Source organism: Pimephales promelas, chromosome 11 (genome assembly GCF_988280905.1).
Source record: "Pimephales promelas chromosome 11, fPimPro1.hap1.1, whole genome shotgun sequence".
Taxonomy (NCBI): Eukaryota; Metazoa; Chordata; class Actinopteri; order Cypriniformes; family Leuciscidae; genus Pimephales; species Pimephales promelas.
In genome coordinates, this window is record NC_142779.1 from 9,142,787 (window position 1) to 9,169,960 (window position 27,174).

Here is a 27,174-nt window from a genome sequence, read left to right on the forward strand (position 1 = left end):
AAACCTTCATTTCTTTTCAACTGAAGAAAAAAAGACATGGACATCTTGGATGACATGGGGGTGAGTAAATTATCAGAAAAGATTTTTTAAAAGTGAACTTCTCTTTTAACCAGGGTAGCAAAAAATGTTATTAATTAATTTAAGTACAGTGCGTTCAATGAATTAAACTGTTGTTAAACAACATGCCCAATTGTTCAGCTGATGAAACATCTTTCCAGAAAAAAAAAAAAAATTCTAAAAGACAAAAACTCCAGTTATGTAATCCATGACCTTTATACAGTGCTTGCCATCATAAAGACTGTAAGTCTATTCCTCAAAGCCTTATTTTTATACCGGTCAAATTCAATATAGCGTCTAACCTGACAAAGGTTTATGAAAATGACAAAATTAATGACTAAACCCACAAAGGTTTTCATTTGAGGGTTTCAAATGGTAACCCCACCTCCTAATGGTTCTGATTGGTCTGATTATTTTTCTTTATAAGACCTTATTTAAATGTGATTTCTATCAGGTAGTTGACATTGTTTTTTTTTTTTTTTAAAGACATCACTTAAAGCAGCTTTAAATTAAGAGCATTACTGTTATTTAACTTTGCGAAATATGATCAACAAAAAGCTACACTTGCAACAATATAAGAATTTGCTTAACACAGAGATTAATAATTACATAAGCCAATAGTGTGTTTTAGATGAGGGTCTTTAGATAATTTAACCTCACATGTTTTATGTGTGCAAAAATAGGGAGATAGAGTCCCTTGCCTATTGAACTTGACATAAAGCATGCGCCATTTAGTGTTTTTAGATGGTTCTCAGCACTTATGTCTATAAAGTGACTCCAAGCAACATACAATATATACATTATATGTAATCTTTCACCCCGCAACACCTAAAATATAAACTTAGCCGGCCAGAAAAGAGCTGTTTAACTTTAGGTGTCATTACAACCAAGAAGCCCTCTTATATACAGAGCAATGTCCTCTTACCAGCCCACATGATTTACTGTGAGTCTCCCTCAGTTATTCAGCCCACTTCAAGTCCTCACAAGTTATTAGTAGACGGCATAATTTCACGTCGTTTTTTAGTCTGGATGTCAGACTGTTTGAGTTAAAGACACTTATGATTTGTGATCGTCTCTTGTCAGTTGTCCTATGATCTACATATAAATGCAGATAATATTCAGAACTGGTGCAAGAACAAGTATAACATCTACATTCATTTGGGGTTGACTTTATAATTAATAATATGTCATACAGGAACATGTTGACATGGCTGTGATTACCTTCATTGTCTAAGACTACAGCGCCACCATGTGGTCTGGAAAATATTGCTATTATTCAAATATTAAATGAATATGAATGAATCTCAACATACATTTAATAACCTCAATGCTTATTTATCATACCCCAAGATATGAATCTAAAAATGTGGAATTAAAACTTTAGACCAGGTTCATCTTATAAATAACAGTCCAGTTATGAAGTAAACTCAAAAGTACTGTTGCATTATAAGAGTAGGTCAAGAGTGAGCATTTTCAAAAACACTTATAATCATTAATAATATAATAATATAAATTAAATAATAAAATAGAATATATAATAAAAATAATTATTTCCATTTTAGACCAAAATGACACTTTGATTTCAGGATCTAATTAAAATTTGTAAAGTACTCCAAATAATTTTCTGCAGTCTCAAATGGAAAAAGGCATCTCAATTTCTTTATCAGAAAGACAGGGAAAGTGCAGAATTATTAGAATTCAATTCAATTTAATTTTAAATGTTATCTTTAAACATATCCTTTCTTAATAAAAAGATTTCCTGGAAAATAACTTAACAAAGCACAGGGCAGTCTGCCATTTCATCTCAGATATTATTCTAGCTCAATTTAAGTGTGACTCTCTACTGTCCTGTACCCCATTTTCACATAAGCGTATATACATACTTGAATTTACAAGTCAAATTTAATATTTTATTACTGCAGAGAAGATGGATGCTGCCAGTGATAACGAGTGAATAATGGAAGGGAAAAGGCATCGGGCATCAAAGCATATCAAAGCAAAGCATTAAATAAAAAAAATAAATAAATAAAAACACAAAATATATGAAACATGAAATGCATGAGTCAAAAATAAAAAGGGAAAAATAGCATTCAATTTAGAGATCAGTTTGATTTTATTTGACTTTGGAACCACTTGTATGTAAATAGTATATTTACAATAAAATAAATGTCTTATTTTGAGTCATACTGATTTTCAAAAACCTTTTTACACATCACTTATTTCCATCCATTGGTTAGTCTTCAAATTAACTAGCGTAACAGTATTTAGGTCTTGAACCTTCTAACAAATACAGAATAGTCAAAAAAAAAATACTAAGACACAAAGTACGGGCCTTATAAGGGGAAAATAAATAATATATTCAATCCGTTTAAATGAATTTTAGCAGTAAATTAGTTTCCAGGTATAATTACATCATATCTTTAATCCATTCAGTCTGTGGTCACTTACGTGCACATGCGCTATCTTTTATAAATTAATCTGAGAACTTAAATTTAAAAATCGCAAAACAAAACACAATCGGCAAGGTACCTTTATACCTTTCTACAAAATTCATCATATCTACCACTTTAAAAATTCAAGTGTGCAAGTTTCCCCAAAATACATCTCAATGTGCAAACAGACATTACATGCATCTTCCTGAGTCTAGATCGACACGCCAAATAGGAAAATTAAAGTTCGGAATATAGTGCAATTATACATTAGCATTAAATACTCGCTCAATAAAAACGGAAAACGTGGGATTTTTTTTTCTATCGTACGGTATGATAATACTAATTCATAAACATAGTTAAAGGCCTAAATGCCATTACTATAATTAAGGGTCCCCTGGGTAAGTTAGGGACAGTTCACCCAAAATCGAAAATTGTCATCATTTTTTTTTTGTCCTATGCAGTGAGAATTTTTTATTTAATCATCTCATTTTGTGTTTTACAAAATACAATTTTTATTTCTGGGTGAACTATCCCTATAAGGGACACGATGTGAAATAGGCACCTAGACACTCTGTCTGAGACACAGCACAGGAACTGTGCTTTGAGGTTAGACATGCTGGTCCCTCGCCATGACATGTTTAGGGTTAAGATGATGTATTCCCGGCCTTATGTGCCCTGTGAAACTATGCTTCCAGACTCACGCCACCAGTAAGCGTGCGAGTCTCAAGCTGATTGACACATTCCAGTTAGTGTAGGTGCTCTGCAATGAGAACGACTGCTGCCGCTCTCTCCATGTAAGGAATAAGCGATCAACCAGGCCACATACTGACTAGATGGCTGAGCTGATTCTGTCTGCACTGACCTCTCAGGTTCCAAGGTACTCTTTCACACATACATACACTCACAAATCATCTATCATTAATCCAAGCCAGCTAACAGAGACGCCCAATGCACAGATATTTACTGTGCAATGCAAATACTAGCAATGTTGAACTGTTAAATATTATTATCTCAATTTATTGCCTTGATTTGATTTTGAGGGATTTGCTAAGGCCACAATGTAAATGTGATGCTGAAATCACCCCAAGATAAAAGCTGACTAAACAACGCACATCAAAATCTATAAATCTAACTCTGCTACTGTCTTCAAGTCAGTCCAAAAAAGTGCCGAAGATATAGATCCCAATACAATTTCATACCTTTGGTGTGTGACATGAAGCTTCAGTGCTTGGTGGCTTGAATGTGTATGTACAAGTATAAATGAAGCATAAAATCTGCAACAAACCTTTGGTTACTGAATAAACATGAGTGAGATGATATCAATGTCTTCTGCGCAACATTCAGCAGTGGCTTTTAACACCCTGTAATCTGTCTTCCTGTTTTTTCTGTTCTTTTTATTTATTATTATTATTATTATTTTTTTTTTTTGCCTTCTTGTCTCGTTTGGTTTTAAGTTTGTATTGCAGTTTTAGATCTGGGTCTCTTTTATTCCTTGTAAAGCACTTTGGTCAACTTCGGTTGTGTTTTAAATGTGCTCTATAAATAAATGATTGATTGATTGATTAAGCTCATGAAAATAGATTGTGAAACTGAAAAGAAGTAAAAATGCAATTAAATCAAACTGAATGAGTAGTGGAATGATGGTGACAGGTGATGTATTGTGCAAAAGAGAGGAAATTACCTCAGATCTCAGGAAATGACATCACTGGGTGTAAATTTACGGTAATTTTTTTGCATCTTATAGCTGAAGCGTGCAATTTCTGTGCCACAAAAGTAATGACTGATAACTCCTCCCCAAACTCATGCTATTGGTTGAGCTGTTAGCATTATGTCCAGCCCAACAAGTCCGCTCAAACACAGTTTGTTTTGTGCCAGTAGTGGCGCAGAAATGACTCGCTCCACCTATAAGAGGGGGCCTTTTCAAAATTCATCTCTGAATTTAAGGGCGCAGTGCACATGAAATTTGAGGGAAAAGTAAGATATCGTAGCCACCACCTATTAAATAGTTCCACTTTGTACTACTTTGTTGCCCCAATTTAAATAAAGCGAGGGAGCAAATCAATAAATGGGAACAAACTAGTACAATATGGAAATCATTTAACCCTCAACAAGGGAACAAATGTTGGGAACTTTTTCTTAATTTATGGCCTCAATTTCAGTACAGGGCTTCATACTAAACTACTCCTGCTTTCAAATAAATACATTTCCCTCAATTCATTGATTATACAATAGTCTTAATTGAACAAAGCAAAGAGCGGAGGTCAGAGCTGTTTTTAGCCTCGCTCTGAATCTGATCATATTATTAGACCTGAAAAAGCTTCAGGATCCCTTCCATTCCCTACACGGTTAGTCTAGTTTTGGAGTTTAGCTGCCTGCTCCTTCTCAACCTTCTCCTTGGCTTTCTCCTTCTCCATCAACTTCTCCTCCTTCTGGAGCATCACCATGATCTCTGCAACCTGGTTGGTGGAGATATCGATGTCCTCCTTGTCGATCAGCTCTACCACCTAACATACACACACGCCGGATAAATGTCAGTCAAACTAAAATGCTGATTCAACCAAACAGGAAGAGAAGGCAAATCAATGAGTGACCCAAGAAGGCCCATCTTGTTACCTTGAGGACATCATCAATGTCTATCTTGCCATCTTTGTTTTCGTCGAGTGCGTCCGCGATGCTGAGCAGCTTGTGTTCGGGAATACTCTGGATCTGCTTCATCACTGTAATTAGCTCGTTGATGCTTATCAGATTCTCCCTGTAGGACAAGAACACACTGCATACAGGAAGCGGTTGATTGATAACACAGCGGGTAAGATGGTGGAGGATGAGTAAGTTCAATGATCAACCAATCGCATGCCAAGACAGCCGTGCAGGGTTCCCAGGAGAGACGATTGCGAGTGCTTTTGGAGTCAATACCAATCGTAATTAGAAATCGATTCTCGAATCTTGCACTAAATCATTCAAGCCTTATTTGTAGTTTGACCTTTGTAGTAGGCCTTAAAATAAGTGATTCATGTTTTTACCGGCAGCACTAGGAACACTGAACAAGAGGAAGATTTCAGAGAACAACATCTAATCTCACAGCTGATCAAATCCATAACATCCAGCATTAGCGAAATACACAGGACTAGTGAAAGAAATGACAAGCAAACCGATAATGGATTAAAATATTCAATCAAATGAAATCACACTTTAGACCCCCTAAAATATTTAGTATTTGTGTTAAATAGGGATGCTCCGAAATTTCGGCTGCCGAAAATGATTGGCCGATAATGGTATTTTCGGTACTATGTAGTAGTATACTTGTTTCTGTGTAGGATAGCCCTACTGTACTGTAACATTGTGTGGTATAGCTGTGCAGGGCAACCCTGCTAAAATGACACCACCCTCTTGTTCACTAATGCTCACATGCTCTGATAATATACAATGGATAATATCATGGATAATTGGACAAAAAATAAATCTGTTAAATCTGATTCTGTTGCATCGAAAATATATTAATAATAAATATCAATATATTATTCTTTATTCCGTTCGGTCATATTTTAGTGTGACTAATAAAAGTGTGGCTTTTATTTTATTGGCTTGTATTTTTTTTACATTTAGTATCATTACAATTATTGAATTTTCTTAAAAAGTCTAATATTAATCCAATGTGGCAAAAAATAAGTCTTAAAAATAATTTTCGGTTTTCGTCCAGATGCATCTAGAATTTTTGGTTTTGGACAAGATTTTTATTTCGGTGCATCCCTAGTGTTAAATCCATATTTTTATTTTACTTTTACTTCATTCTCTTGATGGGGAAACGAAACAGAAGGCGAGAGGTCACTCCTGTGCTTACCTTGGCAAGTCACTATGTTTCTCAAAGAACAATCTAAAAAACAACAAAAAAAATATGATTTTTTTATTTGGACTGGGAACCCTTTTTTTGGTTTGTGTTTACCTGTAAAGTCATTCTTCCACCACCATTTTACTGTGTTGATTGCAACTTCTCTTCATGCATTACTGATAATGTATCATGGATACTCCCATGCACTCACACACAGAAAGCTAAAATCACCATTATAAATCACCCAATTCCATTCGTTCAGCAAATCAAAGTCTCTTACCCAATTGGTGGTGTGGTGCCGCTGTCCATCTGTCCGTCTAACACCACCTTGTCCTTCTCCAGCTCAGTGATGATCTTATCCACTCTTCCAATCATGCGGTTGACTCGCTTTGACAGATGTTGACTTGCCTTAGACTCCATTACTTTCTCCTGTCCCGTCTTGGATAGCTCTCGCTTTATCTCCTCCAGGTCCTGTAGAGAGAAACAGTGGATCACACGGTTAAATGTTTATGGCAGAAATGAAAATGAACCGTTTGTTAAAGATGGTCTCTCTTTGAAGACACACCTCGCTATACTCCTGCACATCATCCTTTAGGTCCTCAAGCTCCTCTTTCTCTTTGGTGAGGAGATTCTTCTGCTCCTTCAGTTTGGTGCAGGCATTATTCAGCATGTCAATCTCCTCCTTAGTGATCTCCTCCCCCTGAAAAATGACACACACAGTGTCCATCAACACTCCTGTGAACACACACATTTACAAACATGCACAGCAGTGTTGGGGAAACTTTCAATCAGTGATAGATTTTTTTGGTGCAAGTTCCAGAAATTGTACAAAGTCTATAACAAATACTTTTAGGGATGAAATGTATATAATATGGATGGAAATTCTTTGTAACTTTTTTATTTAATTAGCTAAAGCTATTTTTCCAAATAAAATAAATAAATAGAATCATTATCTATTCCAAAACCATGCTTAAATCACTGTGGGTTCGGATCCCTATAGTCACCAATTTTTAAGCTACAAAGTCATTACAGTTAAGCTAACCTTTAAACAAAAATATTGTTTTATTAAATTATTATTTTATTAACTATTTAGCACTAAACCTATGAGGATTTTGATTAGATGTCATAGCACTAAATATAAATCTAAAACAATATTTATACACAATAAATAATCTAGATAAATTCAATGAACTATTTAAAAATGTTCTATATAACTGATTTGAATACATGATGCTAAACAGCAGCATTTCATTTATGATATGAACTGTGTACAAACTGATGAATACTCTCACTATCGCATACATTCTTGCTGGGAACATTTGATTATTGCTTGCTTTGTAGTAAGACAACACAATAACAAAATTGTCAATCTAAACTGCTGCTTGATGGGAATACACACCACTGTTTGGGGTTGGTAAGATTCTTATTATTATTTTTTTTGTTTTCAAGTCTTTAAAACAGTTGTCTAACATTATAAATGTATTTTCCTGTCACTTTATATGAATCCTTGCTGAATAAAAGTACAAAAATAAATCATTCTTACTGATCCCACACCTTTTAATGGTAGTGTAACTTGTTATTGGAAAAGCAACGCTGTTTTGAACATTTGAACTACAGGTCGCGCTTTTAAAAAGTGTATTTAAGTTACTCCCCGACACTGATGCAAACATAAAGTGGTTTCTCTTTCATAAGAGGATCAGTCAGAGGAAAGGAAGGTTTTCCATTCAGCAAAAGTGACAACAGAAAGCTCACTAAAACCAACTGAAACACATCGTACAGCTTATGTAGTGGGTCTCTGAACCACATAAGACAAACAACCAATAGGATTTACTGCATCTTACATATGTCCTACAGGCTCATACATACTCATAAAGGGACAGAGAATTGGAGTGGAAAAGAAGGACACTGGCATAACCACACAAGACTTCTGCTCTTTTAAATCACTGTATTCACGCAAAAGTATACTTGATTCAGTCATTTCTGTGCCTGTTATGCTGTAAATAACAAGCGTTACAAGAGTCTAAGCCTAACCCTAAACCAACAGTTCAGATTATGAAACTGTAAGTGATGGAAAAGCACACAGTAAAGTGACTAGGAGAGCAGAGCATCAGTGTGGTGGTCTCCAGATGGGGATGCAGTTCAGCATCTAACCTGAATGCGCAGATACCTCTGCCACTGCTCGAACTGGAGAAATAAACACGCAAAATAATACACAATACATAATAACAGAGAAACAGCCATTCCTGTAACATGACAGCAAACAGACAACACAGTCATAAGTAAAACCAGAGAAGGCGTGAAGGACGAATGCATAGCTTCATATCAACGTCAGCATTATTGTCACGTAAACTGCAAAGAACTGCCTTATCTTATTGCTTTGGAACGTTTAAGTGCATTAACTGAAATCATTTAATATAAAAGACTGCTAAACCATTTTTGGTATTGCAGCAGTTTTGGATGTCTCTGTTTTCCCCAATTCAAGCAGAATGGGGCTATATTTGGTATCTTGGTATTAAATAAGTTTATTAAGATAGAAAATAGCTGACTGAAGGCATGGCCAAAAGGGCTATTGAGTGGACTGACTTGCATTAATGGGGATTAAAAAAAAAACCACTATAGCATATTAGCAAATAATATTTAATAATGCGTAACAGTTCATTAGTAAAGAACACTTAGTTCATTAACACTTAGTTAATACTGACCCCCAAAATTTGAACAGTAGGGCACATGTACAAAGTTCATCATCACATTGTGTTTTCATGTAAATATATTGGGTTTTGCTTCTTGTTAATAATGGGATTTAAGAGAAGAAACTATCTTTGCGTCATTCTGTTACCTTAATACCCTCCAGCACGGGTGCAGTATCTCGTAGTGTTTCTGAATGGATGGCCACGTCTACGGTGGAAAGAGAATTTTCTGCATCCACCCGTCGTTTTGCTTCCAACTCCACCATCTCACCCTCCTGGAAACATACAACCTTTCATGAATATTTCAACTTTACAACAGGTATCTGAAACAGGTAGACTGCAACAGGTACAACAGGTAGACTGAAAATGACTGTAATGACCTTTGCGGCCAGTTTCTTTACTTTCTCGGCAGCATCTGCCAGTCTCTCCAGCTCCCGCTCTCTGTTTTCCTGTCGGATGGCTGCCTCTTCCTGTAGAGTGGCCTCCAGCTTGGTCTTGTTATCCACTTTAGAGAAGTCCAGCTCTGCCACCTTCATCTGCGCTTCTTTAGCCTGCGAAAGCACACGTGAAGGCACTGACTGTATATATATATGACTATATTTTTCATGAACCTAACCTATATTTGGCAAATACTGTATTGTCCAGCTGTACTGTGTGCTTACCATGATCTCTGGCAGGTTCTGTAGTGTGGTTTTAAGCTGGTCTGCAGGGGACAGCGTGTCTGGCAGGAACATGGCTCGGGACAGCAGCAGTAGAGATGTGGGGATGTGTTGATTGAGATGAAGCTCCAACCACTGTCATGATCAGAAATGTGAAATGCATGATGAGAAGATGCATTACTGGGGAGTAATGATAACAGAGGGATGTGGAGCATGTGTTACCTGTTTAAGCTGCTCTCGAAGTCTCTCCTCCGTCACACCCAGAGCTCTCATCCCTCTCACACGACATGCTGACTGCAGCTCTTTCACATTCAAACTGTCCACTCCCTCATCTGCTATCAGCTGTCAATCACACACACACGTGCAAAGAAATCAGCTAGGAATAAACTGATTTAGACATTCTAGCCAATACGATTGCTGATAATTGTTTTAATTTGCTATAAACTCTTATTACGCACCAAATACATAATGACACAAAAACCTTTAAAATGGTTTTGATTCCTTTTTCAAGTTTCACAAATGTGGCCAATATGAGTATTTGTTTTAAAAAAAAATGAAATGGCTTCTGTTTGAATTTTATTTCAAGAAATTAATACTTTTAAGGAGCAAGGGTCCATTCAATTGATCAAAATATACAGTAAATACATTTAGAATGCAACAAAAGATTTCTGTTTGAAATAAACACTTTACTTTTGAGCTTTCTATTGATTACTTTTGAAATTTCTATTGTGACTCTGAAGACTGGCGTAATAATGCTAAAAATTTAGCTTTGCATCAATTAATAGCATTTTAAAATAATATTAAAAAACAAAACACTTATTTTAAATTGTAATAATATTTCACAATGTGACTGTTTTTACTGTATCTTTGATCAAATAAAACGCAGCCTTGGTGACATAGGAGACATCTTAAAAAAAAAAATTCTAACACTTTATTTTAGGGTCCAATTCTCACTAGATGCTTATTATCATACATATTACACGGAAATTTGCTGTTTATTTGTACTTATAAAGCACATATTAATGTCTTATTCTGCATGACCACATTCTACATCCCTAATCCTATCCAATACCTAAACTTAACAACTACAGTACTATTAATGAACAGTAATTAGGTTTATTGAGGAAAAAAAACCCCACAGTTACTAGTTAGTAAATAGCGAGAATTGGACATTCAAATAAAGTGAGACCAAAAAAATCTTAAACTCAAATATTCACATTAAATACAGTACAGTATAATCCAACACGGGGAACGGACAATTATATCAATTGATTAGATGATCATTTATTTTAATTAAATAATTAATCTGTAAAAACTGGCATACTGTAATTGACATAAATGATGATCACAATGAAAAGTATTTGACCCATCTTGACACACCGAGTAAGGACAGGTTCTAACCTTGTCGTCCGCACGGATGGCTCGGAGTTTCATGATAAGCTGGAAGCGCAAGAAATTGTTGGTTCCAATGGACTGCAGCTCCAGCAGCTTACACAAGGCCACCAGCTGCGGCCGGGTCAGATTATCTAAGGTCAGTTCATCTTCAAACAGTTTAGAGAAACGTATGATCTGCTCATTACTGGGTCTCTCTCCAGAGTCACGGATCTGGGTGGGAATAGGAAGGGGAAGACAGAGAGAGTTAGCAGCAAAAGAAGTTCTCATTCATAGCACTTGTGAGTCTCGTCTCGTCTAAGAGCACTTTATAGGAATCACCACATGGGGGCAATACATTGCTGAGTTTTGAATCACAAAGAGAAGCAGCAGAGTTGTTTTTTTAGGATGAGGGGTGAGCGTGCGTGACCATCATCTAGGCCTACCTTCTGAAAGAAAGTGGAGAACTCCTCGGTTACATTGCCTTTAGCTGCTTTGTTTCTAAGTGCAATCTCCTCAATTGTATCCTGCAAGAACTTGGCCATCTCTAACTTCACTCTCAGCTCTTTTTTCAGTCTTTCCTCCTGCAAAACACACACGCACACAGACACAGACAGAGCATGAGCAAGATTTTATATGATGTGACAGGTTTGGCATAAGAGCCAAGACTAAACAGAAATACAATTAAAGGAGTAGTTCACTTTAAAAAAAGCTTTTGCTGATAACTTACTCACCCCCATGTCATCCAAGATGTCCATGTCTTTCTTTCCTCAGTCGAAAAGAAATTAAGGTTTTTGATTAAAAAATTCCAGGATATTTCTCCATATAATGGACTTAATTGGGAACCAAACAGTTTCAGTGCAGCTTCAAGGGGATTTAAACAACACCAAATGATGAATAAGGGTCTTAACTAGCGAAACGATCGGCCATTTCAAAAATAAATAAAAAAGTTTAACTTTTATAAGCACAAATGCTCGCCTTGCTCTGTTCTGTGATGAACGAGTTTGAACAGGAGAGTCACGAACACTCATCAAAATGAACAAATCTTTTTTGAGTCATGAAATCCTATTTTATTCATCGTCTGGTGTCGTTTAAAGCCCTTTGAAGCTGCACTGAAACTCTCATTTGGACCTTGAACCGTTTGGTTCCCAATGAAGTCCATTATATGGAGAAAATCCTGGAATGTTTTTATCAAAAACCTTAATATCTTTTCAACTGAAGAGAGAAAGACGTGGACATCTTGGATGACATGGGGGTGAGTAAATTATCAGCAAAAGTTTTTTAAAAAGTGAACTACTCCTTTAAGGTTTTTATGGATTAAAACTCAAAAGGTCAGCATACCTTTATGGACTGTGTCTCAAAGGTGGAAGGCAACATGTTTGGGAAAAGCTTCACTGCAACAGGAAGCAGAAACTCCATAAATGGGACGATAATAAAGACCAAAAAGGGCACAAGCCGGAAGACATCTGCACACGTCCTCAGGAACTGCAATTAACAAAAGACAGCAGTGATGTTAGCAGATGGCTGCGTAAGTGATGAAATTATTGATCAGTGCCTAATATCTAGACCTAATAGTGAAGTTAAAACCCTAATGGTGCTTTTAAAAATAATGATATAAATCCTTGTGTTAGACTACTTTGTAACATAAATGTAAAAAAATGTAATATTTTATTGAAGCTTTTTTTAAATAACCTGGACGAGTGAAAAAATGACAGCTATAAAACAAAACAGCAACAAAAAATAAAATAAAAATACAACAAAATAAAAAAATCATGTACAGATCATGATGATACCACCAGAGACCAACAAAGTCAGGACATCTGTGCATCCACTCCATATGTCAATAACTGACTTCCTGCATCATGCCATATCTAATAGATGATAAAAACATTATGAATTTAGAAAATGAGAGGTTAGATAACAAAGGAGCTTCAGCTTTATAAGAGGGGTCCCTGCTCTACTTATTCCACCTGTGTGTCAGCAGCCCTATAGGAAAGAATTTAAACCAGGCAGGCCTGAAAAGAGCCTTTGTGTTTGGCCCATTGACATGTATATCACCACAGACAGAGAGACAGAGAGCATGTGAGGGGGAAGAGAAGAGGAAAACAGGCCTGGAGTGTGAAATATTCAGGGGAAGAGTGAGTGAAGATGGAGAAAGAGAGTGAGGGCATTCCAAAGGAAGAGGCAGGGAGAGAGCAGGACAGAGAGCTTGGGAAGGGGGTTGAGGACTGACATCAAAAGCTAAAGGAACCCATGCTGTGCGAGGCCAGTTGTGAATAGGCAGGATTAAGGATGAAGCAGGTCAGAAGAATAGCGAGAGTGAGGTGAGACAGATGCTAGCTGAGACGGAGGCATTAGCATTCCTCGCAATTCTTATGTTGACAGAGCTCAAAATATAAAGAACTCCAGTAAGCTCTTGGTAACAACTAGCCATGACTACCTAAACATGAGTATTACACTAGCTGTGGATGTTTTAAGATCAAATGCTGTGGAAAAAATATCTACTAATGCTTTAGGAACGTGGTAGGATTTTTACTTGTTTTATGTTAGTCGATTTTTTTGAAGAATATGTGAAAAGGTGCTTGCCCATTGAAAAGGGTGATGGTTTAACATATATAGCCATAAATAATAGCATTTTAATTTTACATTTAATGTGTAACAATTTGATTCATATTTTAATTTAGTCGTATTAGCAGTTGTACTAGTAGTACACAGTGCAATTATTAGCATTATTATATCCCTACAAACAAGAAGCTTTAAAAACAACAAAAACACTGAACTTATACGTTACAAAGTATAAGGAATAAAAGAGATACTTTTGTTAGGAAATCATTTTTGCAAATAGATTAATTTTTTTTAAGTGGTATTTCCATCTCTGTAGCTTCATATAACTATCACCAGAGCGATACCAAACATAACTCCTCCTCGATAATATTGCCATGGCTAATGGATAGGGCTAATGTAATGTAATGGATAATGTTAGGCATTAATATCCTAGCAACCCAAAAATAGAGCGTTTGTTTGGAGAGAATGAGAGACATTTCCAGTGCGTAGTGACTAACGCAATAAAGGCTTCATACGGTTATAGATAGTCAGTCGCTAGAGTGTCAATTTACAACAGGCCGAGTCATGAGACAGTCTGAGAATGAGGCTGGGAAGGTATTAGGACTGTGCTAACAGAGACGAGGTGTGATAAATGTGATAGCCACAATCAGGTGTGTGCTTGAAAACTCAAATAGAATACAGAAGAGCAGTAACATGGTCATTCAGAAATCATAATATACTGATTTAGAGCTTGAGAAACATTTCTTATTATTATCAGTGTTGAAAACTGCCATGCCGCTTAATATTTTTGTAGAAACTGATCATTTTTTATTTTGATTAATAGAAGTTTAAAATTACATAATTTATTCGAAAAAGTAATATTTTGTAGCATTATAAACGCCTTTTAGGGTCCATTCGGAATAATTTAATCGGTCCCTGCTGAAATAAAATAAATAGATAAAAATGGAACTGGCCCCAAACATCTGAATCAAATTGACCCAGCAGTGTTAGTAGACTCAGCTGATTTTTTCTTAAAATGTGAGCTTCTCTGCTTGCCATGTACAAAATGTATCCAAGTTGCCATGACTAATAGGGTGATCTGAGTAGTTTATCACTGGCCCAAGTCAAAGTCCTTTAATAGGTTTATTTTTTCACCTACTTAATTGTTTGCCAGGTTGAAATTTGACGTTTGATAGCTCAATAAAGGTAATAGCACCTAATGAACAAAGCTAATGCACATGGGCCTCAGCTAACCTCACTTTTACTTCTGTCCTAAGGACAACATATCTCAGGGGGGCATCGCTTTACTGGAGTCAGCCAGGGCTAGTGGCCAACTTGGTTCCAAAGTGAGCTGTATTGATCTACCAATCATTGAATTATTCAGAAAAGGAGAGATGAAGGATAGGAAGAACAAGAACATTAATCAGACTGAAGAAGGACATGACAGAAAACCACACCTGTCTTATGTAACTTTCTTTAAAATAACAAAAGTAGAGCTTCTAAATCAAAACCTTTCAAGTAACAACTAGAGGGACCAGGACGTCTGCAGGGTTATAAAATGATGGTTTAATTTTTGGGATGGATGGATGGAATTTTTGGATAAAATATTTTTTTGGATGGATGGTTGAATTTTCTGTATGGTTAACATTTTTGGATGGTTGAATTTTTTGGATATTTTTTTTAATGAATGGATAGGATTAAATATATCTATAACTAAATCTAAATATTATTTAATCTTGATCAAGTGTTATTAAATTGGACCCAAAAGGATCATCTCATAGGGATAGTAAAATTCTGTCATCATTTAGGCTACTCACCCATATGTCGTAAGGCTTTCATTCATCATCTGAACACAAATTAAGATATTTTTGATAAAATCTGAAAAAAAAAAAGCATTGGAAGCTACGCAACTACCACTTTAACGCTTCAAAAAGCTCATAAAGAGATTGTTAAACTAATCCATATGAACTGAGCGGTTTAGTCCAAATTTTCTGAAGAGACTCAATCGCTTTATATGATGAACAGATTGAAATTAGGTTTTTATTCACATACAAACATTGATCAGTGAACATAAACAGAAGCTCAACCAAACCTGCTTGAAGGATGAGAAAAAAACCCTTATTGTTTCAATGGTTCTTGCATGTCAAGTGAATATGCTTGAGCTTCTGTTTACCACAACTGATGCGTGTGTTGATGTTTATATGTGAATAAAAGCCTAAATTAAATCTGTTCAGAGTATTAAGCGATTATGTCTGTTCAAAAAATTGGGGCAAAATCACTCAAATCATATGAATTAGTTTAACAATCTCTTCATGAACTTCATGAAATGTCAAAGTGGTATTTGCGTAGCTGTCAAAACCAAAGTCTTACCGATTTGGAAAGACATGAGGGTGAGTAAATGATGACAGAATTTTTTTATTTTGGGGTGAACTAACCCTTTAAAGGCTTCAGGAATCCCAGACGTCATGTGAGCTGGTTAGAATGTATTCAGTTTCCACTTGCCTTCTGACGAAGTAATCTCTAATGACTTTTCCCTGAAGACTCAGCAGGGCACTAATTCAAATCATTAAGCTATAGAAGAGATCCCGGCAGGCTTTATGGGACTGGGATTAAACTACGGAAGGATTCTAACATTCAAGTCCAAATCCTACTATATACACGACTTAATTACATTACCCTGGGTTAAAACCACAGGGCAATGACAGACAAACAAACAATTTAAATAACACCATGAAAAACTACATAGGCACTGACAGGTCAAAGGTGGTACAATAGGAGTATTTTCTATTAAATAATTATAGACCCAAATTTTAACCCATTCATATGTGTGGAGGAAGTTTCATCGCTAATACTAGTATTTCGTAAATAAGTACTGCCTCTACAGACCAAAGCGTCAGATGTCTACTTTATAATTACCAAATCTCAAGCATTTGAACACAATCATGCTGTCATGAACTCTCTTAAAGATATTTGAGCAGAGTTCAACTTTGTCTAATGTTCCGATCTGATTGGCTAGCTGCTACGCAACTTCCAGGAGTCAGAGTACAGTTATTATCTATCTAATACGTATTGGCACGGAGGGAGACTGATTGGGAAGGTGCAATTCAATCAACTCAGTCTCCCAATTCTTTCAGACACTCTAAGACAGGGTTTTTCCACACTTTCTGATGTCAAGGACACCCAAAAATAAGGATTTCTTTGTGAAAGACCCGAAAATATGAAATGTAACGATAAATACCAAAAATAGCCGAAAGAAAAATTGTTTACATGATATAAATAACAAATAAAATGTGATAAAAATGTTGTTTTGGTATTTTTTAAATATTTTATTTATTAATAACAATTTTGTCTGTTTTATTTAAATGATCTCTATTTCTGTTTTTCTATTTTTTTCTGAATTATTTTTGTCAGAAATGTGTTAGGTTTTTTATTGAAATTTTATTTCTGTGAATTGATGCTACTAAATTACACACTAGAATCAGTGCCAAGTTCCAACACATTAAAAAGCCTTTGAGGTGTGGTTTAATTTTGTATATACCTGTCTCCTCTCCCGGCGTGACAGGATGTGTCCGTTCAGCACCCTCCAGAGCATCCGCACAGAGATGGTCGTGTCTATCCACAATAAGCGGAACCCGTGATAATAGTGCTTCACTTCATCAATCACGCGTTGACGTATCGTCCGTCGCACAGGTTCTGCATCCACTGTCGGACTGTACACCGGTCCTCCCTCTTCAAGCTTTTTATTGCGATCTTTTAGTGTACGCAAAGAACGCTCGACCTTTGAATCATCATGGAGACGGGCTGTAGTATGTACCCACCGGACTGGGGTATTCTGTGGCCAGGCTAGCGTCCTGGAATATGTGGAGTGGGTGTGCACAGGCAGGGCAGGGTCAGGTACGAAGACGGCGCAGTAAAGGCGAGGTGACCTGGACAAGCGCTGCTGAAGCGCTGACGAACTGTCAAGGTACAGGACAGATGAGGCATGAGGCCACATGCTGCCTCCAAGAGCACCATGGCTGCTGAAAACACACATCATTCATCAGTCTGTACAATCTTTCAATAAAGACCCAATTTGAAAGAATCAAAAAGAAAACAGTACAATATTTTTAATATTGATTATATAAAAGAGTTTAATAATCAATAAATTAACATTTTTAAAGTTACATTTTAGACATAATATTTCTGTTTATGCTTTATTTTGTCATGGAAATTTCCAAATTATACTGTTTTATGTCTCCTAGAAACACAAAGCAATACTTTGTTACTGAATGAATCCAAATTTCTGAAAAAAATGTCTTGAATGAATCAGCCATTTGAACTAATCGTTTGAACGATTGACTCAACTACTTGATTTGCCGCCACCTCCAAGTGGATTTAGTTTCTTATTTAATGTCTCATTTCATTTTTTTAAATCACTACATAATGAAATTATTTTTTAATTACATATATATTTTTAAATATTTAATTATTTTCATATTTCTCTTCATTATGACCCCCCCCCCTCCCGCTCCCACAAAAAAAAAAATCGAAATTAATTTTAAATCAGAAATCAAAAACATGCTCATTATAGAAAGGTGTATTCAATCCGTTGTATGTTAAAAAAAATCACTTTATGCATTTCTTTACAAATAGATCAGGACAAAATTGCGCAAAATGTTATTGAGCCAATGTTCAGTTCCATTTACCTGTTTGTGGTTAACCGCAGTGCAGTGCAGTTAAAGCATACGCCTTCTGACAACTTTCCTGAAAGAGAGTTAAAGACAAAAAAAACATCAGATATCATAACTAGATCATACAGTACACAGATGAGACTACTATAAATAAGGATGGGCCCACAAAGTAATGTCACATGGCTCCAAGAACACCATCCCCAAACATCTGAAGGTACAAACCAGTGTCCTAAGCTTGCTCTTGTAATATATATGGGTGTTTATACATGGTAAGATGATATGATAAAATAAGAGGGTCATAAAGAGTGCAAGAGTATACATGCCAGCACAGGATCACAGAAAAGGACAGAGAAAATACTTGGTCTACTGCCACTTCTGCAAGCAGAGCTAGAGAAAAAAAAAAAAGAAGTAACCTCTAGCAATTGAAAGGACACACAAATGAAGGAGTGAAAGGTCCCATGTGTGATTGAATCAGAAAAAGAGCAATCCGCGTTCAGTGACGCTGCTGACGTGTTATCAGTGCGCCCGAGTTTCGTTTACAGTCTGAGGGAGATGCACGCTGTAAACAAAACAATCTTTGCAAACATATCTAAGGATTGACACAGAGGAAGACTTGCATTTTTTTGGCCAGCCATATTTATTTGAACCCGAATACACGACCCACCAGATAACATGTCAGCAGCGTCTTACGTCACCAGCGTCACTGTGGACTCGTGAACGCGGATTGACAACAGAACCGGAAGAGAATACAATGCTGAATAAAGTCGTCGTTTTAGTTATTTTTGGACCAAAATGTATTTTCGATGCTTCAGAACAATCTAACCAACCCACTGATGTCACATGGACTACTTTGATGATGTCTTAACTTTCTTTCTGGACAAGGACAGTATATATCGTACATTCATTTTCAATGGAGGGACCGAAAGCTGTCGGACTCAATCTTAAAATATCTTAAACTGTGTTCTGAACGTAGAATGAACATACATGAACCTAGATGAATAGGTCTTACGGGCTTGGGATGACATGAAGGCGAGTCATTAATGACATAATTTTAATTTTTGAGTGAACTAACCCTTTAAGCGTTCCCAAAATGGAATAACTGGCATTGTACTAAAGCAAATTATCTTTTTTTATAAAAGTTAAGAGTGTAGCCTATCTGTAATCTATGAAAGAAAATTTGTTTACAAAACGATATGCATATTTGTTGTTTACTCTCAGTTATAAACTACTTCTTTAGACAGATTTAAAAAAATAATAATTTTTAAAGTAGAATTTAATTTATTTTATATATAATCTTAACACACATTAACTTTCACAGCCCAAGAATACATTTTGCAAAAAAAAATAATAATAATAATAAAATAAAATAAATAAATCTCCCAAATTCTTGCCGACCCACTGAAACCCCCTGGCTTTATCAATACCTAAATAAAGCATATTTGTACTCATCGATCTTCATTGATCTAATGTTGTTATGCAATGGAATGAGCTAGAACAAATATTACTTGGTCTTGCAGTCAAGTTGTAAGAGTACCAACATATGCTTGAATATGACTCATTTAAAATCCTTTTATCCAGCTATTGAAAACACCATCTCAATACAGGTTACATCAGGTAGGATACAGACCTCACACAAAAAACACTGCATTTGCTACAGTGAAGAGTTTATATAGCGCACACTATTTCATTGGATGGATGCTTATGTTAGTACAGTTAAATAAGACCACACAATCCACTGTACAATAGTAGCATTAAAGACAGGCAACAACCTTCACAAACACACTCAACATCCGTGACAAACTCGGATACGTAAGGATGACCGAGCAGATATCAGTAATGTCTAACTCAAGATGAAGTTTGTAACAGCTCTTCAGCAGGAGAAAAGAGGGTAAAGTCTGAATGGCCAATACGAGGAAACCAACAAACTTGAAATGAAGGGAATTGCATTGGGAGAAGTGGATTGCTAGAAACCAATACCAAACCCATATGCAAAAGTGCTATATTTTTGTTGATAGTTAAATCTATAATAATCAAATTTAATCCACTGTTCCTTTTTAACAAACCCATTTTCTGTTGAAAGCATGTGTTCACCTGAGAAACAAAGTAGAGCATGACACTCCTGTATCAAAACTCAGAGCCAAGATGAGCCATCAGATCAAGATCAGATTTCAACCTAATCAACTTTTACCAAGAAATCAGAATTAAATGTCTATTTAAAGACCTAAACCAGATAAAGTTCCTGCTTATTGTGCCATTAACATAAAACACTTGATCCTATCCCAGTTTTAACAGCAGAGATATCGGGTTGAGTTTTTCGAACACTTTTAGCCAGGTGTGTTGCGCTACTTTTGAAGTGAGTGATGCAAAACGGCATTAGTTCTTGCATGTCTCCAAAAGTCATGTGTAAAGTTTAAATATGTGGAAGCTCAAATGAGATTTGATAGATTTAACATTCTTGGATGAACCTCTTTAAAAAGGAAAAGTGAAGGAGTGGACTATAACTGCAGGATGTCCTTCTACTTACAGTAAATATAGCTTCAGGAAACTCCCTTATCTGGAGTAAGCCAGTAAAGCTATTCTCACCCATTTTGTCTGTATCCCACACATGCACATAAGCATACACTTCCCTTTCCCTGAAATGCAGCAATTAATCAAATCTGACTTCCTCCTGAACCATTTCCCTCATGCAATCTCTACTACATATACTTAACAGTCTCATGATTCTCCGACTTGTCCAATCAGAGACAAAGGAGGAGGCTAGACTCCATAATTAATCCATTCTCATCCCAATTACCTTTAGTGCATAGGACCTTTGTTCCAATGCCCCGGTGAAGCCTAATCTTGGTCTTGCTAGCCATAATGTTTGTCGCACATGTAAGACCCTTGGCCAAGTTCCCCCAGTGAAACCTAATCCTATTGAAGCCAGGATGTTCACATTAAAGAATAAATGCTTTCTCTCTATATATTTAGCTCTATAAGATTTCTGGCCTCACATCTCAAGGTCAGTCAACTTGAAAGCTGAGATCTCCATCCGCTCCTAAGTCTTCTTGTATTTGCATGTAGACAACGAAGTTCTCTGAATAGTATGCTCTTAAAGATGAAGGTTTCAAAACAGAGATTTTACAGTGGGGCCATAAAAGATTTTTTTTTTTTTTTAAGTGGTCACAAATCTTCCTTTCTGTTATAGGTGTGCTATAGAAACTACACAAGCTCATTTCTTTTCAACTGAGGAAAGAAAGACATGGGCCCTGTCCCAATACTCACTTGAGCCCTAAGGCCTTCCTCGAAGTGGACACTTGTTGAAAGTGCACTTAGCGGAGAAAGAGCGCAAGGGCCCGAAGCTGTGAAGAGCAGAATTGGGACAGTTTTGCACACCTCAAAAAGCTACTTTTTTTAACTCTTAGCCAGCAACCTTTCTGTTAATGCTATTAATATTAAAACAGTTTTTGGCTAAGATAAAATGTGATTGAGGTTTACCTGAGTTTATACTGCCTTACCATATTCACAGAGATTCGAAATGCAATGTTAATTGTTATTATGGAAATTGATATATGAAATTCCCATACATGAAAAAAAAAATGAAAAAAAAAACATGACGTGTTGGTGATATATTTTGTATAGGCTATAGATTAAAATAGTCTAACATATAGGCTGTATAAAATAAAATGACACAACCTTGTCTCTTTTTATTTTATTGACCAAGAATAGCCATTATTAAAGTATAAGCTTAAAAAGTATAAGTAGTATAAGTATAAGAAGCTATATAAGTCAACTAATAAGGCAAGTTAAAAGATTCAGTCAAACATACGTTTCAACGTTACAGTTAAATAGCCTAAATATATAGTTATGAAACTTCACTTTTCCCCTCAGCCAAAACGATTTTCCAGGGAACAAATCATAGAATAATGAGACCAAAGATCGCCCGTCTGATGTACACAAGCCGATTTATAGCTCATGTTTAACCACTAGACACAGAGCCCGCGGGAACGCAAGAATGACTAGCCGGGGCAAGGCTGTTGCAGGCGGGGTACATGAGCGCTGAGCACCCGCCGCCCTGTGACTACCTGGAACTCCGAACGTCAGATCAATTTTTTAAAATAGGCGCTATTTTTATAAATAAACCACAGATTTGAGCTTTAAACAACTATATTCTCGACTGAAAAACTCTTAAAACTACATTTCGTGACCCAATAACACAAATATTTTTGAAAAATTCTTCACCACACCGGCATCCTTTATCTTCGGAGTTTCCGCTCCCGAACAGCACCATAGCAACCGTTCTCCCCTACAAGGATTCTGGGTAATATCCTATAGCAAAGTGAGGTCTGATGCGCACTTACGAAAAGGGTGCATTAAGTGCCCTTTTGATCACCCCTGGAGAAAACTATTAGAGGATTGGGACACCCTACGGTCTTGCACCCCTTAGCGAGAACGCGCATTGAGGGGCACAAGGGCGCAAGTGCGGATATTGGGACAGGGCCATGGACATCTTGGATGACATGGAGGTGAGTAAATTATCAGGTTTTTTTTTTAAAGTGAACTACTCCTTTAAGTGTAAAGTCAGCTATAATAAGAAATTAATAGACTGAGCTTCCCAAAGAATGGGAAATGTTCAAGGAATCCAACCAAGGTGCTCCATAAAGCTATCCGTTAACATTCCCATTAATTTCAACAGCAGAAAATACATCCTGCATGCTGACATCTTGGCTCATGGGCAATCAATTCTGGGCAGAACATCTATGTAAATGCCATGATATGACTAATCACTCTATGACTAACACACATCTTCACATGCTCAACAAGAACAAATGGGAAATTATTTATAAAACTATATAAACATTAATATAATTAAATACTTCTATTACCAAACTTTTTTGCAGGGCTCAGGGGGGTGTCTATCCCTTATGAAACCATCTCACTGACAGAGCCTGACTCCATTATCAGAAGTTTTGTGAGAAAGTCTTATCAGAAGCAGCAGTCCCTTTGAGAGTGTGATAAAACAGCAAGAGTGGAGGGTACCAAGTCCTACAGATATACTTCATGTATGTCTGGGAACAAGTGCATAATCATAATCTCAATGCAAATGAACAAACAAACATGAAACTGGTTGTTTCAGTCCATTGACTCCCTGAACCTGACAGTCAACTCATTCAACAGCACAAACTCTGCAGACTGCTGTTCGCATCGGGTGTTTTGTGTGTGTGTGTGTGTGTGAGACAAGTCACAGTATGTGCTGGTACATTTAACCAGCTTGGTAGAAGCCTGTGGATTGAGCTAGTGTCCTGATTAGAAAACCCCATCTCTGGCAAGAGACAATGTAGGTTAAGACTTCATTGCAATGAGTTAACTTTTCTTTGACTGGTCACATTGATGCAACATGAACAAAATATTCTAACTTTTCTGCCAATTTTAATATTTTTTTTATTTTCTTATTAATCAGTGTTGTCATGCTTATTGGCATGTTGAGCTATTTACTTTTTTTATGTATGATAATCATCATCATTAATCTAAAGGATCAATGTTATGAAAGCTATTAATCAGCATTTGTTTACCCAACGCATATCCAGATCAGACCACTACTTTATAGGCTGTCATGCAAAGCTGTGTGTGGTTAATCATTTGTCAGACCACACTGCTACAGGCTAGCTAATACAAAAAGTCCACACATGGAAGTTACTGAGGTTTCTCAGGAAACACTTCAAGTATATTTCGAAATCAATTACAGATTGTGGCAGCAACGCTGCAGTGGTTGGGAAAATAAGCAAAAGTGCATTAGCATTATTTCATTTAGACAAGATATAGCCTAATGCTGAAGACACGTTTGCTTCCTCTGCAAGGTTTAGAGATGCGTGGCTTTATTGCCATTTAATTGTACTGTATAATTTCCATCATTTATTTAAACAAAACTGTAAACAGTATGACTGATTTTTTATTAAAATTTAAATTAGATGCATACATTTATCAAGGTTGCATTAAATATTTTTTGATATGCTTTGATTTGTATTGTAATTTGTAATGATTAAAATTATTATTATTGGTTATAGAGACATATAATCAGGGAAATTCCAAATGATGGATTATGAAACCTGAAGTGTTACTAAACAACAAGTTTTGTAATTTGGTTCAAGCACATAAAAAAAAAAAACAGATTGAATTCTTCTGATTCTTCACTATAAGAGTGTTTAGGTCTCTGTGGAAAGAAAAACAGCATTATTTGCCTGAAACTAATGATGGTTTCTTTGTGTGTGTCTGTGTGTTTTAACCAAATTGTTACTATTTATTTGTTATGGACTGACTTTCTTCATTCACTGACACCTCTCCATAATGAAGCGTGTCTTTACAGCATAAGAATCTGTTACCAAGTAGATATAACTGCTGGCCAGAGAGCTCCAAAAAGGAAGGAGAACTCTAAAAAGTGCAGAAGAACAACAAAAGGATTTATTTTATTGTTTTCCAAATTGGTGGTGAATTTGCACAATCTCATTATGTTTTCATATGATCTGCTAACAGCTAGGTTCAGGAGTGGACCTTTTTTTTCTAAACATTTTTAGTTTTAACTCGAAACTAAAAACATTGAAATTATAACTAGAGTTTCCAATGAAAAGTTTTCATTTCGAAATCACATCATAAAAATTAATTTCCCATTTTTTTGTTTTCTCATGAGACCGCGTTAGGAAGGGTGACTCTACAGCCCCTTTCACAGACAGTTTTCACGGTCAAATTACTAGTAAATCATAATTTAGAAACCATGAGTGAATAGGACCTTTTCAAAAATGCAGGTAAACCTGTTCTGGCCATTTTCCTGAATGAAAGTTGTAACATTACAAGTTAATTACCCGAATAATGCTGTGAACAAAGAATAGAATCACAGGTATGAGCATGTACGAGGTCAGAACGTGCTAACGTAAGAAGCTTGGTTTTGGGCATATCATAAAGCTCTGTCTGAGCTAATAACGGTAAGCTTCACTGCAATTAATTGTTTCATTTATCTTGTATCTAAAACCCCGCCTTCTTTTCAATTCATCAGCACAGTTCAGCAGTTACTATTGCATACTACAGTATGTAACTAATATCTATCTCTGATCATCCTCTTCCGGCTGTCACTAAAAGGTATTTTTTTAAACAATGTTGTCAAATTGAACAAATAGTGAAACCAAAGCACTTCTCCTCATCCAAGTGGACAAACAAAAGTCTACAGCTACAGGTATTTTGGTAATGATATGTGAATGGTATTTTACCCGTAAAAGATGTTGCTGGTGAACAGCACATTTACAGGTTAAAGTCAATTTGGTAGTTTTATAGTCATTTATAGCAATTATTGTCACATTGTTATGCCTGGTCCACTAAATAAATATTTATGTGAACAGAATGAATACAAACGATTGAATCAAATTATTCCCACCAATTTTAGTAACCATTAATCAGTGCAGACAATGTAGGTCTAATTAGACAGTATTGTCAAGCTAATGGACAGATGTCATTATATTGTTTATATGAAAGATGATTCAGATTCACTATGACCGGTCTATAACATGGAGGCAGTCTGCGCCAAACGGAAAAGCAGTCCGTCCTCAAATAACCTCCAGGAGGCCACACAAGTCTACCAGCCCCTGTTCTCCAGTAGCCTGAGCATAATATATGGCTCTAAAATAATATACAACCGCATTATACACATAAACGACGACGATATAAAAGCGTTTATACGCATTCAATGATATTTTTTCTTTCTGTTGATCGCATTGACGTTCTCAAACAGGAGCGTCCGACTGGCCACGCCAGCAAAAAACATACCGATGTCTCATACTACAAATTAATTCAGAGTCTGACTTAAAAAAGGCGCTCCATAATAAAACCAAACTCAAACGTTTCTTCAAAAGTGTGGAAACGACTCGCGTGTAGGCCATAACAATGAGAAGACAAACCAACCCCCAGTCGCAGCACAGTTATTTTCCAGAAATGACTTACAGTAACAGAGCATGAACACACAAAAGCGCAAGCACGTGTGACACCGTCCGACACATACGCACTAGGACTAGGTTACAGTGAGCCTCCATTATCTGTGCCTGTACAACCACTATACTGGACGCATCCCATGAAAACGTTTAAATTGGAGGGTTCTCGGTGATTATGACTGCTTCTATCTGTGAGGCTAGTTTAGCTGGTTAGCTAATCACTTAAGCCTCTCACTTCACCGGTCATTCAATAATCATATGTGCCAGGTTTGAAAGCTAAGTGGCTAGGTCATAAACTTTCTGACTTCAGTGTTAGGATGGAAACCTTTTCATACATGATATTTGCAGTCTACATGAGATGGAAGGAAATATCCGGAATGAATAACAGTAAATAAAACAGGAGAATGTTCACAATGCCTAACGTTATATAAATAAAACAAAACTGGCTACTGTCTGTATGCATCAATTCTGCGTGACGCACATTTGACAGTTCATAAAGATAATAGCGTTTTTCAAAATTAAAAAGGCAGATAGAATAACAGTCATCCATTCAAATCGTTGTATCCAAAACAATATAATTAACCACTTAAGTTACTGATCTCTCTCCTGTATTAAAAAAACTGTATTACCTTTTCTGAATTCGTTCTTTAATGACCTAGATGTTTTCATCAACGGAGTCCGAGACCTGGTGAGCAAAATCGATGCCATTCTGTTCCTGAATGTATGGATGAAAAGGCGCTGAGTGGACGCACAGATATAATACGATGATGGTTTATGAACTATCCACAGAAGTCATAGTCCCAAGCTCTTGGCTCATGTCCTTGTGCCCTCCTCGGTGATTCAAGCGATGAGTTTGCAAGCGCTCGCTCGGCATTTGCTTCCGTGTTCCTGTGGCTCGAGCTCGGCCAGCAGGTGGCGTGTTACAGTTGCTATCTATGAAGATGGTGACAGGAGAAGAAACGATAATGCAAGCGGG

The 27,174-nt window shown here is 36.5% G+C and overlaps 1 protein-coding gene across 6 annotated transcripts; it reads right to left on the reverse strand.

Annotated features, from left to right (window-relative positions):
- Window positions 1-2,151: 2,151 nt before the first annotated feature.
- letm1 (leucine zipper-EF-hand containing transmembrane protein 1) lies at window positions 2,152-27,140 on the reverse strand. 6 transcript variants are annotated; one of them, XM_039671883.2, is made up of 15 exons: window positions 26,828-27,140; window positions 18,262-18,319; window positions 17,115-17,595; window positions 12,374-12,517; window positions 11,479-11,616; window positions 11,063-11,266; window positions 9,884-10,003; window positions 9,665-9,796; window positions 9,404-9,553; window positions 9,152-9,277; window positions 6,881-7,015; window positions 6,596-6,786; window positions 6,328-6,360; window positions 5,103-5,259; window positions 2,152-4,993 (listed from the first exon to the last, which is right to left on the reverse strand). In XM_039671883.2, exons 1-15 carry the CDS (start codon window positions 26,904-26,906, stop codon window positions 4,841-4,843), a joined length of 2,301 nt encoding a protein of 766 aa, XP_039527817.2. In that variant the 5' UTR covers window positions 26,907-27,140; the 3' UTR covers window positions 2,152-4,840. The 6 variants fall into 6 exon arrangements, with proteins under 6 accessions (XP_039527817.2, XP_039527815.2, XP_039527813.2 ...); XM_039671881.2 differs by having other exon boundaries at window positions 9,383-9,553; window positions 17,115-17,592; window positions 26,828-27,139; XM_039671879.2 differs by having other exon boundaries at window positions 9,383-9,553; window positions 26,828-27,136.
- Window positions 27,141-27,174: the final 34 nt, after the last annotated feature.